At 53.6% G+C, this 15,037-nt stretch overlaps 1 protein-coding gene across 1 annotated transcript in view; it reads left to right on the plus strand.

Moving 5' to 3' along the window:
* Window positions 1-2,254: 2,254 nt before the first annotated feature.
* PKD1 (polycystic kidney disease 1 (autosomal dominant)) overlaps window positions 2,255-15,037 on the plus strand; it is a gene marked incomplete at both ends in the record, with an annotated part of 46,458 nt that continues 33,675 nt past the window's right edge. Inside the window, 10 exon segments of the mRNA XM_010077816.1 lie at window positions 2,255-2,326; window positions 3,380-3,451; window positions 4,814-4,983; window positions 7,229-7,897; window positions 8,134-8,317; window positions 11,498-11,712; window positions 12,563-12,675; window positions 12,756-12,879; window positions 13,803-14,080; window positions 14,542-15,015. Of these exon segments, the coding sequence (XP_010076118.1) occupies window positions 2,255-2,326; window positions 3,380-3,451; window positions 4,814-4,983; window positions 7,229-7,897; window positions 8,134-8,317; window positions 11,498-11,712; window positions 12,563-12,675; window positions 12,756-12,879; window positions 13,803-14,080; window positions 14,542-15,015 (2,371 nt within the window).

The following is a 15,037-nucleotide window of genomic DNA, read 5'->3' on the forward strand; positions in this document are numbered from 1 at the left end:
GTCCTGGAGCGGGTACCGGGTCACTGGCATCCCACTCGCGGGTGGGAACAGAGCTGGCTGACCCTGGGGAGCTGAGGATTTGGGGTCTTAGCCTTCACTTCTCTGAAGTTGAAAAGCTTTGGCTGAGATGAAATGGAAATTACAGCAAGGGATGATTGTAAGGGTTGGGGAGGGCTGGGGATGAGCCCCTCCACGCCTGGCACCGCGGCAGAGGGATGGAGGAGAGCAGACCTGCCCTGTTCGAGTTCTTCCCTGCCTGCTTGGGAAGTAGCAGGATGGGAGAGATGGAGAGAAAGCTGCAGAGAAGGCAGCTGGGCTCGGCGCTGGGTGTCCCTGGACCCTGCGTGGCGCAGGTGCCGCTGGCTGCTGGTGATGGGGACAGCCTCACCCTGCCCTGCGTGTGCTCTTCTCCGTGCAGCCCAGCAGCGCTGGGGAAGAGGCGCTGTGAATCGGCAAAGCCCTGGTTTTGTAGCAGCTGAAGGGTTTGTTCTGGAGATCTCTCGTCTGAGCAAGAAGGCATCAGAGCTGGAACACCATTTCTGTCTCAAATGAAATGGCTGTTTTCCAGGTGTTTCAAAGGAGGAGAGAAATCGTTTTACTGGTCTCCTTGTAAGGTAACTGGTTGGCGGTCTGGTCCTCTCCGGAACTTGTCAAGTAACGGACAGAGGGGCAGAGGGAGAGGAGGAGGAGGACGAGTACAGTTGACAGAAAATAGTCCTGGAGGAGTGGAGCAGGAGCCTCCCTGAGGAAGGATCTGACGTGGCTGGCAGCAGTTGGGATCCCAGTCCAAGCTGCTCTTGGGTCTTGCAGGTGGGAGCTGGAAATGGGTTTGGAGGGTCTCCTGTGCAGAATGTGACTCTGTGTGGTCTGAGGCCCTTCAGCAAAGGATGCTCTGTGTTCTTCAGCTGCCGTCCCAGCTGCCCCGAGACAAAAGAACGCTGGCTTGATCAGATACCTTTGCTAGCATCCTTTTTATAAGTGTATTTGTTGAGCTTTTATTATGCACATTTCTTGGACTTCTCTATTGCTGTTGCTGGTGAACTCTTCTGAATCCACTCTCAGTTTGGCAAAGAACTGCTGGACAGCGAGATCAGGGAAAATAAACTCAAACCTTTTAATAAGACATCCATCCCTGTTACTTATCCCCAGAGTTTCCTGGAATCATATGTAATTTTCATGACAGTTTGGCATAATTTTTTTCGTTCGGATAAATTAAGTTTAAATGTCAAATTGAACCAATAATTAATTGATTAGGGAATAAAATAAAAGGTGAGATGGGAAGGAGGAATTACGGGAGGTGCTTGTAGGAAAAGTCTTGAGAAAGGAGGTGGGCAGAGAAGGTCTCTGAGGACATGGCTCCAGCAAATCCAGCCCTGTCCGCCTCCCTGGGGCTCTGCCAGAAATCCTTGAAGGATAAGGACCATCTCAGGGGCTCTTAATAAGTGTTTTGATGCTGCTAAAATAAGGTTTTGGCCAAAGGAGGTTCATCTGAAACCAAAGAGTGAAGTTTATTGGGAATGAAGTTTCACTTCTTAGCTGGGTGACATTTTAAAATTGAAGAAGAGGACATGGGGTGAGAAGTGAGAGCTGGGCTGGAGGACAGAAACAATTTTGCTTTGGATGACTTGAAGGCTATTGGTGTTACAGGGAGCTATTAGAGATTTTTTAAAAACAGTGTTCCTTTTATAAGCACAGTCTAACCTGATTTTAAATGGAAAATATTCTTTGTTACTTCTTCTTTCCTTTTAAGGTTTTCCAAAGAGAGACAAAAAGATCTTTAAAATGTAAAAGTTGAACGCATCAGTTGTGTAATTAATTTTCAGTTCTTTGGCACCAGAAATGGACTTGGAAGTTCCTCATAATTTTTTTCTCTAAGTTAATGACTACTTTAAGTTTTTTCTTAATTACTTCTTTGAACATATATTAGACTTGAATTTTTTTTTTTAAAGGATACCTCAAATTTAGTAATAAGTTTGTCTTGTTGGTAATTACTCCAGATACGCTGAAGAACGGTATGCGTATAATGATAGTCCTAATCTGGATCTACACTTTGCACAAAGCTTTGGGCAGCAAATGCTCTGTAGCTGGGAAAGGTGTTTTCTTTGGCTGGGAGAGTCGTTCTGCTTTAACACACCAAAACCTTTCGGTCTGGAGTCTGGATGGAGTTGGGAGAGAGGCTCTTCTAAGGTCTAGGAATGGAGGACTGACCAAATGAAGTTGAACAAAAGCTGAAAATTGTGTTTTCTTTCTCTAGGGATCTTTCCCATAACGAGATCGGTGTTTTAGATGTTCAGATATTTGAAAGCCTGACTTCTCTGGCAAAACTGTAAGTACACGCTGCGCCCGTCCAGCCCTCCAGCTCCCCGTGCACAGCTGATCCAGTACCTGGAACACATGCTTGTGGTTCACAAGTTAGTCTTGCTCTTGCTGGACCTCATCTGCCGAGCCCCAGGTGGATGTGTCCACGGGCTCCATTTGGCTGCACAGCCCCGTGGTTCGCTCCTCAGCATTCCGGGTTGGGCAGGATTGGACCTGTTGTCGTGCAATGTGCAGAGGAGATGCAGCAAGAGAATGAGATTTGTTGCAGATGAGTGTCAGTCCGTGGACAATGATGCTAAAGCTGCAGTGTCCACTTATCTTCAGAGGGAGCTGGGTGCTGACTGCCGGGGTCCTGTGAGGAGCCTGGCACTGGTGGGGGGAGAGACCCGATGTCTTGCCACAGCTTGAGCTGCCCTGTTCCCCTAAAGCTGCCCAGACCCTGGGTGAGCCAGGGGGAGAGCTTTGACCATGAGCAAACTCACTGGTTCAGCTGCTGGTCAGAGGAGTTTGCCCTGTTACTTGTGGATGGTTCATCGAGACGATGACGTGCTTTTTAAAGATAAATTGGACTGTCAGATCAAAAAAGGCACCAATACAGCCAGCACCAAAACCTGCTTTGGTGTTTCCAGGTCAGTAGCTGGCAGCCTGGACAGCCTGCCATCTTTACACCTCAAAATCTCCTAGAAGGAGATCATGAAAGGACGTGGAGCACAGGGACTGAACTTGAGCCTGGAAGCAGGCTGTGGAGTGTCCATCCTTGGAGATACCCAGAAGCAGTCTGGACATGGTCCTGGGCAGCCTCCTGTCCGACCTCCTTGAGCCGGATGGTTGGACCAGGTGACTTCCAGAGGTCCCTTCCAGCCTCACCCATCCTGTGATTCCATGACTTAGTGCCTGACAGGACGTTTTGCTGTCGTATGCATGTGGCTTTTGAGACTCCGGGTGCTCAGGGGGTAACTAGTACCCAAGCAGAGCTGGGGACAGGGGTTAATCCTGTATGTTGGCCAGGAGGTTGTTACCAGCGTGATGAACTTTCCTTTTCATTTTCACTTTTTTACAGAGATATAAGCCACAACAAGATTTCTACATTAGAAGATGGAATATTTGATAATTTATTTAATTTAAGTGAAATGTAAGTTCATTTTTGTTGTTTCTCAGTTCTGTACTTAGACTTTCCCTTGAAACAGCCCTTCCCTTCCTGGGGGGGCATGATGCAGAGCTGTCTGGGGGAGATCTGGGGCATGTACCCAACCAAGCAGCAACTGGACTCTCTCAAGCTGTGTCCTGCTCCTTGGTCCTGTTGGTGCCCTTCCAGTCTAACCTCTTCCCAGACTTTGCTTCAGGCTCCTGGGTACCTCCAACCTCTGCCGCTACCTTCTTGGCTTCCCTGCTTCTCTCCCGCACCAACTCTGCCGAGGTTCTTGTCTCTGGCTGTGCCCCAGGTCACACTTACTGCTCCTGTTTGTAGGGACCAGGGGATCTGATGGAAAGGACCCTGACCTGCAACGTGGGAGACCCTGGCTCCGGTGTCTGAGTCACTTGGGGACCCTTTAAGATGTTCTCCCAAAGTGATTCAAGTTCTTAGGCTTATATTGGTTTTTAAAGGAAGCAATGGGAGTCTGCGCTGTTATATGAAGGGTGACAAGGGGATGCCACACATTTCCAGGACAGATACATGAAGTCACAGTACAGTGGCCATTCTGTATCTGAGTGAGCCAGAGGATTGACCCTGTGCCATCGCTCTTGGCAAGCAAGAAGCTCAGCCACGTTCTCCCCGTAGACAGCACACAAAGGGCATTTTCAGCTCTGGGTTTCTGCTTGGAAGTGGCATTGAACAGGCACAAAGGATCCAGGCCAGGGCCGAGTGAGTCTGTCCCTGCTAAGGCTGGCCGGCAAAGTGGTGCTTTCGGTATGAAAATCCTGGGTTCAGCCCCTGCGGCAGCCCAGCCCAGCTGGCGTCAGCTAAACAAACAGCTTTCCATCTCTGTCCTGTTCGCAGCTGAGTGCCAAAGGCTGTAATTTGGATCAAGCTTAGCTGCAATTAAAGTTTCCATCTTTTCATTAAACTGCCACATGGAAAGATTATCATTGACTTTGCATTTCTTTTTTGACAGATCAATTTTATTCTCTTAGCTATTTTTTAATGGAGCTGTAAATAGTCTCCCTGAGCTGGAGAGACTGCCGTTACATCCCGTGGCTGTTAGATGGCAGGCTATTTTAAATATAAGGCTGTGCCTATAATTTGCTTCTAATTGCAACAATTATTTGTAGAGTGAAAAAAAAGTACTTGGAGTACTTGCCTAATTCTAGCCTCTAGAAAAATCATGTTAATTATTGCTTGATTCCCTATTCATTAACTCCCCTCGCGGTTCTTTCCGAAGCCTTTCAGCGGAGTGGCGCAGATGGGAGCAGCGAGGGATCAGCACACGGCTGTAATTAACACCAAGCACATGTCAAGTTCATGGCTAACTTTTGTCTGATCTCCCTGTTACAGAAACTTAAGTTGGAATCCGTTTGTTTGTGACTGCAAACTTTCCTGGTTGCCCCGTTGGGTGGAAGACAGAAAAGTGAAAGTGATTCAGGCGTCAGATACGAGATGCGCCGGCCCCCCGGAGGTGGCAAACCTTTCCCTCTTCAACGTCTCCTTCGTCGATGCTTCCTGCGGTAAGGAGCCGCTGCGGAGGGGGAGATGGCTGAGCCGGTGGGAACGATGGGCCGGGGGAGCTGGGGGTCACGTCTAGACCTCTGTATACCTCCAGCCACCAGTTCTAATCTCATTAAGCAAATGGTGGTAGCCTGTGGCTGTACCCTGATGCCTTAAGGGTTGAGTCAGTCCCACCAGGGCTGAGATCAGCAAACTCATCACAGAGCAAGCCTCGAGCAGCTGTCAGATGGCACTAGCTCCATGACCTCCAGCCTTAGGCTCTCTTCTCCCAAGCTTTTAACAGCCTGAGATCTCATGGGGCTTGATGGGACCTGAGGATGTGCTGGGTTGAGTTTTTGCAGTTGGCAGGGCTCCGTGTCGGGAGCGTTGAATGAACACTGATCTACAACCTGCTCTGGGTGCGTTTTTCTGCCTGCCTTGGCTAGCAGAAACGGGGGGCAGTGTCTGGCTGGAGGCTGGGAGGGGGAGCCCTGAGAAAACTAATCCTGCCGGGGTGCTCATCTGTCTCTGAGCAAGAGAGAGGGAGGGAGAGCAAGTGCTCCCCCCGACAGGCATCAGGCATCTCCTTTAGTGCAGGATGGAGGATGCAGTGATGAGGACTGAGGGAACCAGCAGGGTCGTGCAGGGCTCCCCAGGGCCAAAAAGCAGGTGGTGGTTGCTCCTTTTTCCCCAGCAAAGTCACCCTGGCCCTGCAGCACCTTGCAGGAATGATCGAGGACAGTAGCACCAGCACTGTTACTCCCCTTGGTAACTAGTTGTTCCCCTCTTGAACTGCTTTAAGTTGGTGTGGGGACAGTAACACGAGGCTGTCCTCTGGGTAATGCAGTGCAGGGGGGGTAGGCTGGGGACAGCCTGCCAGCTGCTGCCAGATGTTACAGACCGGCAGGGGATGAAGAAGTACGACCAGGCTGGTGTTAAAAAGCAAAGGAGTTCCCATGCCGTCGTCCTCCTTGTGGGAGTTTTCTGAAGGAAAGTGGCTCAACATTTGCAGGAAGGCTTTGGAGAACGCCGGACAGTTGGATGGGTTCGGTATGGGAAGATCACGCAAGGCTGGAGCTGTTGAGATGTTTCGGGGGAGATGTTGTAGCAACGAAGAAGTACGACCAGGCTGGTGTTAAAAAGCAAAGGAGTTCCCATGCCGTCGTCCTCCTTGTGGGAGTTTTCTGAAGGAAAGTGGCTCAACATTTGCAGGAAGGCTTTGGAGAACGCCGGACAGTTGGATGGGTTCGGTATGGGAAGATCACGCAAGGCTGGAGCTGTTGAGATGTTTCGGGGGAGATGTTGTAGCAACCAGCAGAAACAGAGGAGCAACCATGGCCGGGCTGCGTGGGCAGAGCTGCGGAGGAGGCCGGCAGTCCCAGCTGGGCTGCGGCTGAGCGCGGCGGGGGCCCTGCCTGTGTGTTTGTGGCAGAGGAACCTCCTGCCCCTTGCAAGGGGACGTCACCTCAGGGGAATGAGCCGTTGCTCAGAGAACAGGGCTGTTGTGGCTGCCATGGTGTCTGTGCCCGCGTGTGTTTGTGCTCCCTGGAGCCAGGCAGGGCTGCTTTCTGTGCGTCCTTCCCATGAACACACACGTGTGCATCCCTCTGCAGCCTCGAGGGCAGGCTGTGCAGGGCATTGCCCTCTTTCCAGCACCAGAATTTACCTGCAGGTGGGTGGGAAGCTCTCGGCTCTCCCTGGGGAGGAAGAAGGAGGCTGCAGCGTCTGCCCAGCTCCAGCGCAGGCCTGGGGGAGCGTCCGGCGGTGTTTCCCCCGTGCCTGTGCTGTGCCGCTCTGCCCACGTGTGTTTGGTTGCAGACGTGTTGCTGGAAGCCCCAGCAGCGTGCAGTGGAACGTGCTGCACCAGACCAAGCCACGGTACCGCTGAGGGACAGCCTTTAGTCTGGGTCTGGCTCGGTGGCTGGTCCTGTGGGCTCCCTGGGGGGTCAGACCCAGCGGCTCGGTGTCCCGTGGGACTGTCAGACTCTCCAAAGACCCGTTTCATGCACTGAGCATCGCTGCTCCATAAATCTGTCTGACTGCCTTGTTATTTCTTGTCATCATTAATTAGCATTGAGAGTTTGGAAATCATTGCTGAGGGATTAAAGGCTTCCCAGGCAAGTCTCAGAAAGGAACTGCTGGGAGTAGGGGCTGCCCGGGAGAGGCCGGTGCCCAGGAGCGTGGGGTGGTGTCTCCTGGAGGGTGTCACCACGCAATGGCTTCGCAGTGGCACTTTGCAAGAGGATCTTCTGTTCTCTCCCCCAGGAGCTCAGTACATAACGTGTCTGACGAGCAACCACACCGAAGAGGCTGAGTTTGTCATCCTCTTCATGTCTGTCCACGCTGGGAACCTCACCGAGGAGGCCTGCAGTGCCCTCTGCTACGCCGAGGAGCAGGAATACGGAGGTTTCAGCGCCCAGGGGCAGTGTGTGTGTGGTGCTGCCCATGACACAAACTCTTCCTCGGGCTGTTTGCCATTTTGCACGGAGCATTTGTCTGGGCAGGCCTGCGGTGGCCCGTCCCTCGTCCCCTCTCCCTTCCAGGCACAGCTCCCTGTGTCCTTTGCCGGGCTGCAGCCCCGGTACAGCCTGCACCAGGCCGTGCTCTTCAATGTCAGTATTCCCATCGCTGTCAGCACTTTACTGTGGGAATTTGGGGACCAGACAGAGGTTCTCAACACCACTGGAAATGCAGCCGTCCATGTGTATGCCTCACCCGGGCAGTACAATGTCACCGCCACCGTCCTCGTGGGGACCAGGGTCTTGTACGCGCAGGCAGAGATTGAGGTGGTGGCTTCACCCCTACAGTTAGAGCTGCAATGTCCTCCCTTGGTCACGGCGAACGAGAGTCTGGACATCCGGATCCGCAACAGAGGCGGCACGGGGCTGGTGGTGTCGTACGGGATCGCGGCCGAGGCCGGAGAGCTGGGCAGAGGTGAGCGGGGCTGGGGGGGTGACGGCTCCTTTGGGCACTCTTTGCTCCCTGGGCTGACCAGGCAGCGTCTCGCACTGCCCTGGGCCAGGAAGATGACTGCTCAGAGTGTGCTTCAGCAGCGAAGGGGATTTATGGGCTTCAAGAAGGATGGGGCATCCCTGGAGCCTCGCCTCCCCGGGTTGGGTTGGGGTCCCATGGAAAGGACAATCGTGTTTGTGTTCTTCTGCCTCCTGCAGCGGTTCACCCCCTGTGTCCTGCCGATGGCTTGGTGTTCCCGGGCAATAACCACTGCTACCAGCTGGTGGTGGAGAAGGCGGAGTGGCTGGGGGGCCAGCAGCACTGCCAGGAGTCCGGCAATGGAGAGCTGGCGTTTGTCAGCAGCCCCGAGATCCAGAGCTTCTTGGTCGCTCATGTCATCAGGTAAGCGAGGAGGGCGAGGGTTAAGGTTTCCTAGGGACTGGTCTGGTGTTGCTGGGGTCCCGTCTGCAGAGGGGTCTGGATGGAGGGTCCTGCCGAGCCCGGCCCCCCGCAGCCCGGGCTGGAGAGACGCACGGGTGCAGGCTGAGCACGGGGAGATGGCAGGGGTGAGGCTGCTGAGCAAAGAGGAGGAATAAGCAGAACCTGAGCCCTTGCTGAACTCGGCTTCTTTGCCTAGGGGCTGTGGAGGGAAGAAGTGGAATGGGGCAGAAAGGCTGGAAGGCAGAACTGGGAATCGCAGGATTGCTGCTGGTGCGTGTCTGTGTCTGTGCCTGTGGATGCATCTGAAGTGGTGCAGAGAGGTGCAGGGTCAGGGCTGCGATGAGCAGACCTTCCACCTGGGAGTTCAGCAGAATCTGCAGTTGGGCAGGGAGAGGGTCAGGTGCTGGTGTCCAGAGGGTGTTTGGCTCCCAGGCAGGACCAGCTCCCTCCCTCAGCAGAATTACAGCTGGGTTGTCCCATGCGTGGCACCGTGGCATCCAGCGGCCGCTCTAGCAAAGCCCGAGGCAGTGCTGCAGTCCTGCTGCCAGCTGGCATATGCACCCTCCCGCACGTGGCCGCAGCCCCAAGCCCAGACCCCTTCCCCTCTTCTTTCGCATCCTGACAAGGAGCAGTGCTCCTCTCCCAGTGTCGGGCTCCAGCAGCATCTGCTCCGCGTCAGGACTTGGGCTTTGTAAACAGAGAGCTCTGGAAGTGTCAGCCTGTGATTAAATCCGCTCCTCTGAGTGCCCTTTCTGCAACCAGCCATCCTGGGGGGAGGACGACCAGGAGAGCTTTCGGGGGCCTGACAGCTCTTGTCAGCGCTCCCAGATGCAGATGTTGGCGATGGCCTCTCAATAAACACGGCTCAGAAGGCACAGGCGAGGGGAACAGCTGTGCGTGACGTGGGCTTTGAGCGGTCCTGCCGGAGGTCTGACAGCCCCTTCTCCCCAAACTTGGATCCCTGCCCTGTTCCCTTCACACTGGGGTTTATCCCGAGGTTGCAAACATGTGGTCCCTGCTCTGGGGAAGAGGAGCCTGTCCCTTCCCGCGGGTTAGGGACTGGTCACTCGGTGCTCTGAGTCGTCGCGCGTTGCGTGCCGGGCTCTTGATGGACTGCAGCGCAAGGAAATCATGAGACCTCAGAAGGGAATGAGCCGCCTAAGCTGTTTCCCAGCTGCTGCCCCACGTTGCTCTCCTCCCCAGCCCCCTTTCTTTCATATATTTATTTTATGAATCCATTCAGATAAACATGAATGAGGCAGTTCCAGGATGAGATTTCCCTGGTGATAAAAGACAAATCAACCGAGCCGCAGGTTTTTGGAACACGCAGCCTCCGTATTTTTTTTGTGGGAAAATGACAGAAGCAGCAATGTGTTTCCCATTAGAGCACGCAGCAGCGAGGACTGCTCTCTCCGCTCCTTCACTCCTGTCGTTTGTGGCCTCCCCAGCAGCAGCATCCCCAGAGCTGGTCCCCTCCACGCCTCCTCCAGCCCACACCCCTTCCAGGGGACGCCAAGGTCCCCTCCGAGGCAGCTCAGGGACCCCCTCTCCCCTTCTGAGCCTCCCCAGGCTTCATTCTGCTCCTGCTGCCCTGAGCAAGGCAGCTTCTTCCTTCCGCAGAGGCGGAGGGATGCTCACAGCCTGCTTCAGAAGAGGGTGTCGAGAGCCCTCTTGTTCCTCTCGGCAAGGGAATGGGCCAAGCGGTGGGGCAGGTGTGGGAAGCAAGCCAGCCAGCCTATTTCTTCTTCTGCTTGCTTTTTTTTTTTTTTTTTTTTTTGCAGTTAGATAACAGCTGGAATTAGAAAAGGAAAAAATAGAGTTTTACTGATGGCAGCAAACAGGCGGTTTCCTAGCCTGTGCTCCCCTGCCAGTGGTTCGGGAGCAGAGCACAGCGGTTATTTATTTTTTAATCTCTTATTTGCAGTGAAAACTACTGATTCACAGAGCAGTGAATTTTCATGGTCGTTTTTCAGCATGACCTCATTAGTCATTTCATCTGGCGGGAGCCTAATGGTGGAGAGACACGAGCCATCTCCCCGGTCTGCTTTCTGCAGAGCGGTTGTACCACCCTGGGAGCATGCTGGGTGGAGGGGCAGGGCTGGAGCAGAACTGATCACAACCTGCAGGAGAGCGTGGAGAAGAAGCTGGGGGCTTTGAGGGTACATGATGAGGCTATTGCCCCCCGCAGAAGTTAATACGGAACAAACACCTCCCTTTCTGCTGGGCGCGATTAGAAACAGTTGTCCAGCCTGTTTGTGGCTGTGAAAGACCGCTCAGCACTTTCCACCAGATCTCTGCCGGGATTCAGCCAGTTTCCAAATGTGGAAGGGACATTTCATCTTCTTAAAACGATCCTGGCAGTTTCTTTTGCATGTGGGGGTTCATCTGCCTGCAGTGCTCCTCTCCCCCCGCGACGGCTGCCGTTCGGTGGGGGCTGAGCTGATGCTCTCCCAGCAGCTGCAGCAAAGAGAACGGGAGCTCCCGTGCCTGGCACCGTCCGGGGTTTAATCCTGCACTGGTGCCGGTTCCAATTAGTTCTCCAATTAGTGGAGAACTAGTTAGTGGCAAATTCCCCAGGTCTGCACAAATGAAGCACAAGTTTTCCAAAGGATGCAGCTTTTTCAGACAGTTTTGGTTGACCATACTGTTCCTCTTAGGTCATGACTCAATACGGGTGTGCAAGTGTCAGCAGAGATGTGCAATCGGAGGGAGCGCTGGGAGTTTCTGAAAGGGATAAAACCTCGTGGTCCCCTGAGCTACTTCTCCCCCCCGGCTCTGCAGCACTGTGGTGTCGGTATCGATGGCTCTGCCTGGGTCCCTTTGGCTCAGCTGTCCCCTTGGTACATCCCAGGGCAGGAGGCTTGCTGTCACCCTTGGGACAGCGGTTTGAAGGGCTGGTAGACAGCAGGATGGTGAAGAAGGAGCTGTTGTTGAAGAGCCAGGTGGTCGAAGGGATGCTGAAATCCTTTAGGAACTAAAAGGCTGTGTTAAATGCAGCCTGTGACACCCATATGAAGCTGTTTCTGTTAAGATCATTGTTTTCATAGAAAACCATAGATGGCATCTGTCCCAGGTCTTTCTAATACTCATGATTTCCTGCAATCCCCCCACTCCCCTTTTTTTTTTTTTTTTTTTTTGAAGGAGCCTCGATGTCTGGATTGGGTTCAATGATTTTGCAAGCACTGGAGCGCAGCAGCGAGGCGAAGGATTTAATCTGGAGAGCTGTCAGAACTGGCTGCCAGGAGAACCCCATCCGTCAAACGCTGACCACTGTGTCCGGATGGGCCCAACGGGCCAGTGTAACACCGACCTGTGCATGGCCAAGCACAGCTACGTCTGCGAGTACAAGCCAAAAGGTGGGCACTGCTCCCCTCCTGGCATCGTGGGCAGGCGGGTATCCTGCTCCCCGGCACATACCAAGGAAAAATAGTGCTGCATGGAGGGGGTCCTGCAGAGTATCGCCCCAGGTCGAGTGGGACTGGCAGCAACCACAATATTCCCAACAGAGGCTTGGCTGATGAACTTCCAGAAACCTGCCCTCAGCCCAGAGGGAGGAATTTGGCCCCCTCCAGTCTTTGCCATCAGGAGAAGTACAGAGAGGGGCAAAGCTCTGAGGCAGAGCTTTGGAAAGAGCTTTTCTCTCTTGTTGGAGCAGGCTCTGCTGCTGCCAGGGTCTGAGGCCATGGTGCTGCCGTGGTGGCTCGTGCTGTGTCCTCCTGTGGCATCCTGTAGTTCGGGAGATGCTGGGGTCTCGTTCCTGCTGGTAGGAGGAACAGCATCAGCTGGTTGTGCTGGGTCCCCAGAGCCTGGCTGGCTGGGAAGGAGCTGGGGTGTTTGCAGCTGGTCCTGGCCACGTTTCCCACGAAGTTCAGGGGGACGGGGAGGATGGGGAGTGCACCTTGTGCTCAGAAATTCAAAGCAAGTCGTGGGGTGTTGGAGGGGAGAAGTATTTGCAGAGTTCCTAGAAGACAAAATTACTGAGAATTGTAAATAGAGGATGAGAAAGAAACCAAAAGACCTGTGAGAAGGAGGAGGAGGAAAGTACAGGATGACAGCAGCTGCTTCTCCAGTAGAGCTGGAGTCAGAGGTTCCTGAGCAGCCCAAGCCCGGCTGCAGCTCTGCTGCGCGGCGTGAGCAGGGTGGGGGGATAGCTTCGGCCCTTGCTGGGTCTCACGGGCTTTGTTCCAATATTTCCTTTGTAAACAGGAGTTCTCTTAAATGCTGACAACTTCTTTGTGGGAGACCCCACGTTTGACACACACGAGGCTGTGAAAAATGTGACAGAAGAGGTGCTGCCAGCTCCGCGGCAGGCTGGGGAGGTAAGGAGGGTTTGTTCATCCTGCTGCTCCCCAGGAGCCCGGGGGGACGCGGGCGGATGAGAGCCGTGTCTGTTTTGCAGGTGATGGTGTTCCCGGAGCTGGCGTTCAGGCACGAGGGATATTTGACTGCCCTGGAGTTTGTGACACAGGAACTGCATCAAGGCGTGCGAGTGAGGTTCCAGGTGCACAGAGCGGTGGATGGAGGTGAGGCATCTCCTCTCGACGCTTTCGGTGTTGTTAGAGCTGACGCCATCAGGGCCACGTCAAACTGAGCGTACGTGGCCCTGCTGAGGCCCCTCGGTCTTCAAAGCGGAAGGTTTGAAGCCTTAAAAGCTCAGAGATGTGGCTCTGTTTTTTGAGGAGACTCAAGTGCAAAATCTGCGGGCATGGTCGGGCAGCCTGAGGGTTGCCTTGGAGAAGTGGTTGTCCTGGAGAAATTAATAACGGGAGAAACCTGTCTCAATGCATGAAGAAAATGTGAGTGTAAGGAACATGTGTAGAAGTGAATTAATCTTCTGAGCTATGCTTTTATACTGGGGGAAGACATGACATGTCAAATGGGAATGTGTTCTGGTCCATCTGGCCCCACGGGTTAATGGGGAAGAACATTTTCCTGAGCCTGTTTCTTCCTGATGGATGAGATAATCTAATGAGCCTTTGATTCCTTGTACAACAGCTCGATAGTCACAGTTTTGGCAACAATTAATTTTACAGCAGAATGTTTGCTATTGCCATGGGGTTGGCTGGTTACAAAAGGATATTTTTTGACATTGAAAAGCTGATTCTTTGACATTGAAACATTAACTTCAGAAAAATTGCTTCATGTGTTTTCAATGTCAAAGCCGGCGCTGCTTTTACTTGGACTCGCTTTCGCTTGAGCATAGATATCTTTCAGACTGTGAATTGGTGCATTCTCGCTGGAAAGGAGGCTAACGTTGTTTTTAACAATCTTCGTGCCTTTGTGAAACTTTCCTGTAAAGCAGAACACTTGTCTTACACAGCACCACGATGCGTTGCAGCTTTTACTATGAGTGGAGGAAGATGGTGAACTTGGAGCGAAGGAGAAGTGTGGTGGAAGCGCTGCCGGTCAGAACGGTGATCTTTGCTTTCTCTTTCACTTCTTCCAGACTACCAGGAGGGAAGGAACACTACCGAACCATTCCCCACTGCTCAGGATGATGGGAACTGGACTCAACTGGAATGTCCTCCTGGTTTCCAGTGGTGTCATTTGACTAATTTGTGCTCATCACTAAACGACTGCTGCGACACGACCGAGTGTGCCAACAGCTCTCTTGCCAGCAGCCCTACCCCCGTTCCCCTTCCTCTCAATGAAAGCCAGCTCAGCTATGAACTCATCAAGGAATTTCTCTTCACAGTACCAGCTGGCCCTTCTTCCCAGTATCTGGTCAGTGTTTACTAGCTGCCGTAACCAGTGAGTAGGTGGGGCGGTTTTCTCCTGAGTGCTTTGGGTGAAGGAGGAATTGTTCCCCCTTTGCAGATGGAGATGCTGAAGCCCATTCAAATGAAATGACTTGCCCGGTGTCACCCATGCCACCACATTCTCTTTTCCCCGCTCTGAGCCCTGGGCTCCCCGCGGTAACCCATTGCAACAGCGCAGCTGGCCAGAGGGCTGTCCCCACTGCAGTGAACATAGAGCATAAAGCTGACTGCCACGTTAGCACGTTTGATTTAAAGCCACCAAGGCGAGCAGAGTGGTGAAACGTCTCCCCGTGCTGTGTGTGGATCTGCAGCTCTTCTGCTGGTCTCCACTTGGCTGTGAATCCAGCTGTCTTACCCAGGCAGGAGCTGGGTGCTGGGTGCTCTGATCCTGATGTGGTAATCCAAAAACGTCTCCTCTCTCTGCAGGTCACATTGACAAAAGAGAATATTTTTGTCAAGGCGGGGGACATCTTCAGCATCCAGCACGACGCAGGCGCGGGCTTGCTCCTCCAGTGCCACCCGAGTGCCACATCCCCTTACAGAACCAACGTCTTAAGCACAACTTCTTCAGCGTGGGCGCGTGGCCCCGCCGGTGCCGCCTGGATGAACAGCACCGTTTGCTCTCTCCGAGTTCGCTATGCCGAGGAGCAGCTGGTCCCGGTGATCAGCACCCCCAACGCGGGGCTGGAGCATCCCGGTCGCTACACGGTCAGAGCCAGCGTGGACAACGGCGTCTTCAGCGCCAACCTGTCCTGCGCTTTCTGGGTAGCTTCCCGGGTGTCCGGCCTGCGGGTCATCCACCCCGCTCCCCAGGGCAGCAGGGTCTACCTGCCCTCCAACCACACCACCCTGCTGGTCAAGCTCTCCTCGGGGGTGAACGCCACGGCTCGCTGGCTGGGGGTCCGCCGCGTCCTCCCCCTTG

The sequence above is a fragment of the Pterocles gutturalis genome, unplaced genomic scaffold (genome assembly GCF_000699245.1).
Source record: "Pterocles gutturalis isolate BGI_N339 unplaced genomic scaffold, ASM69924v1 scaffold11858, whole genome shotgun sequence".
Classification (NCBI taxonomy): Eukaryota; Metazoa; Chordata; class Aves; order Pterocliformes; family Pteroclidae; genus Pterocles; species Pterocles gutturalis.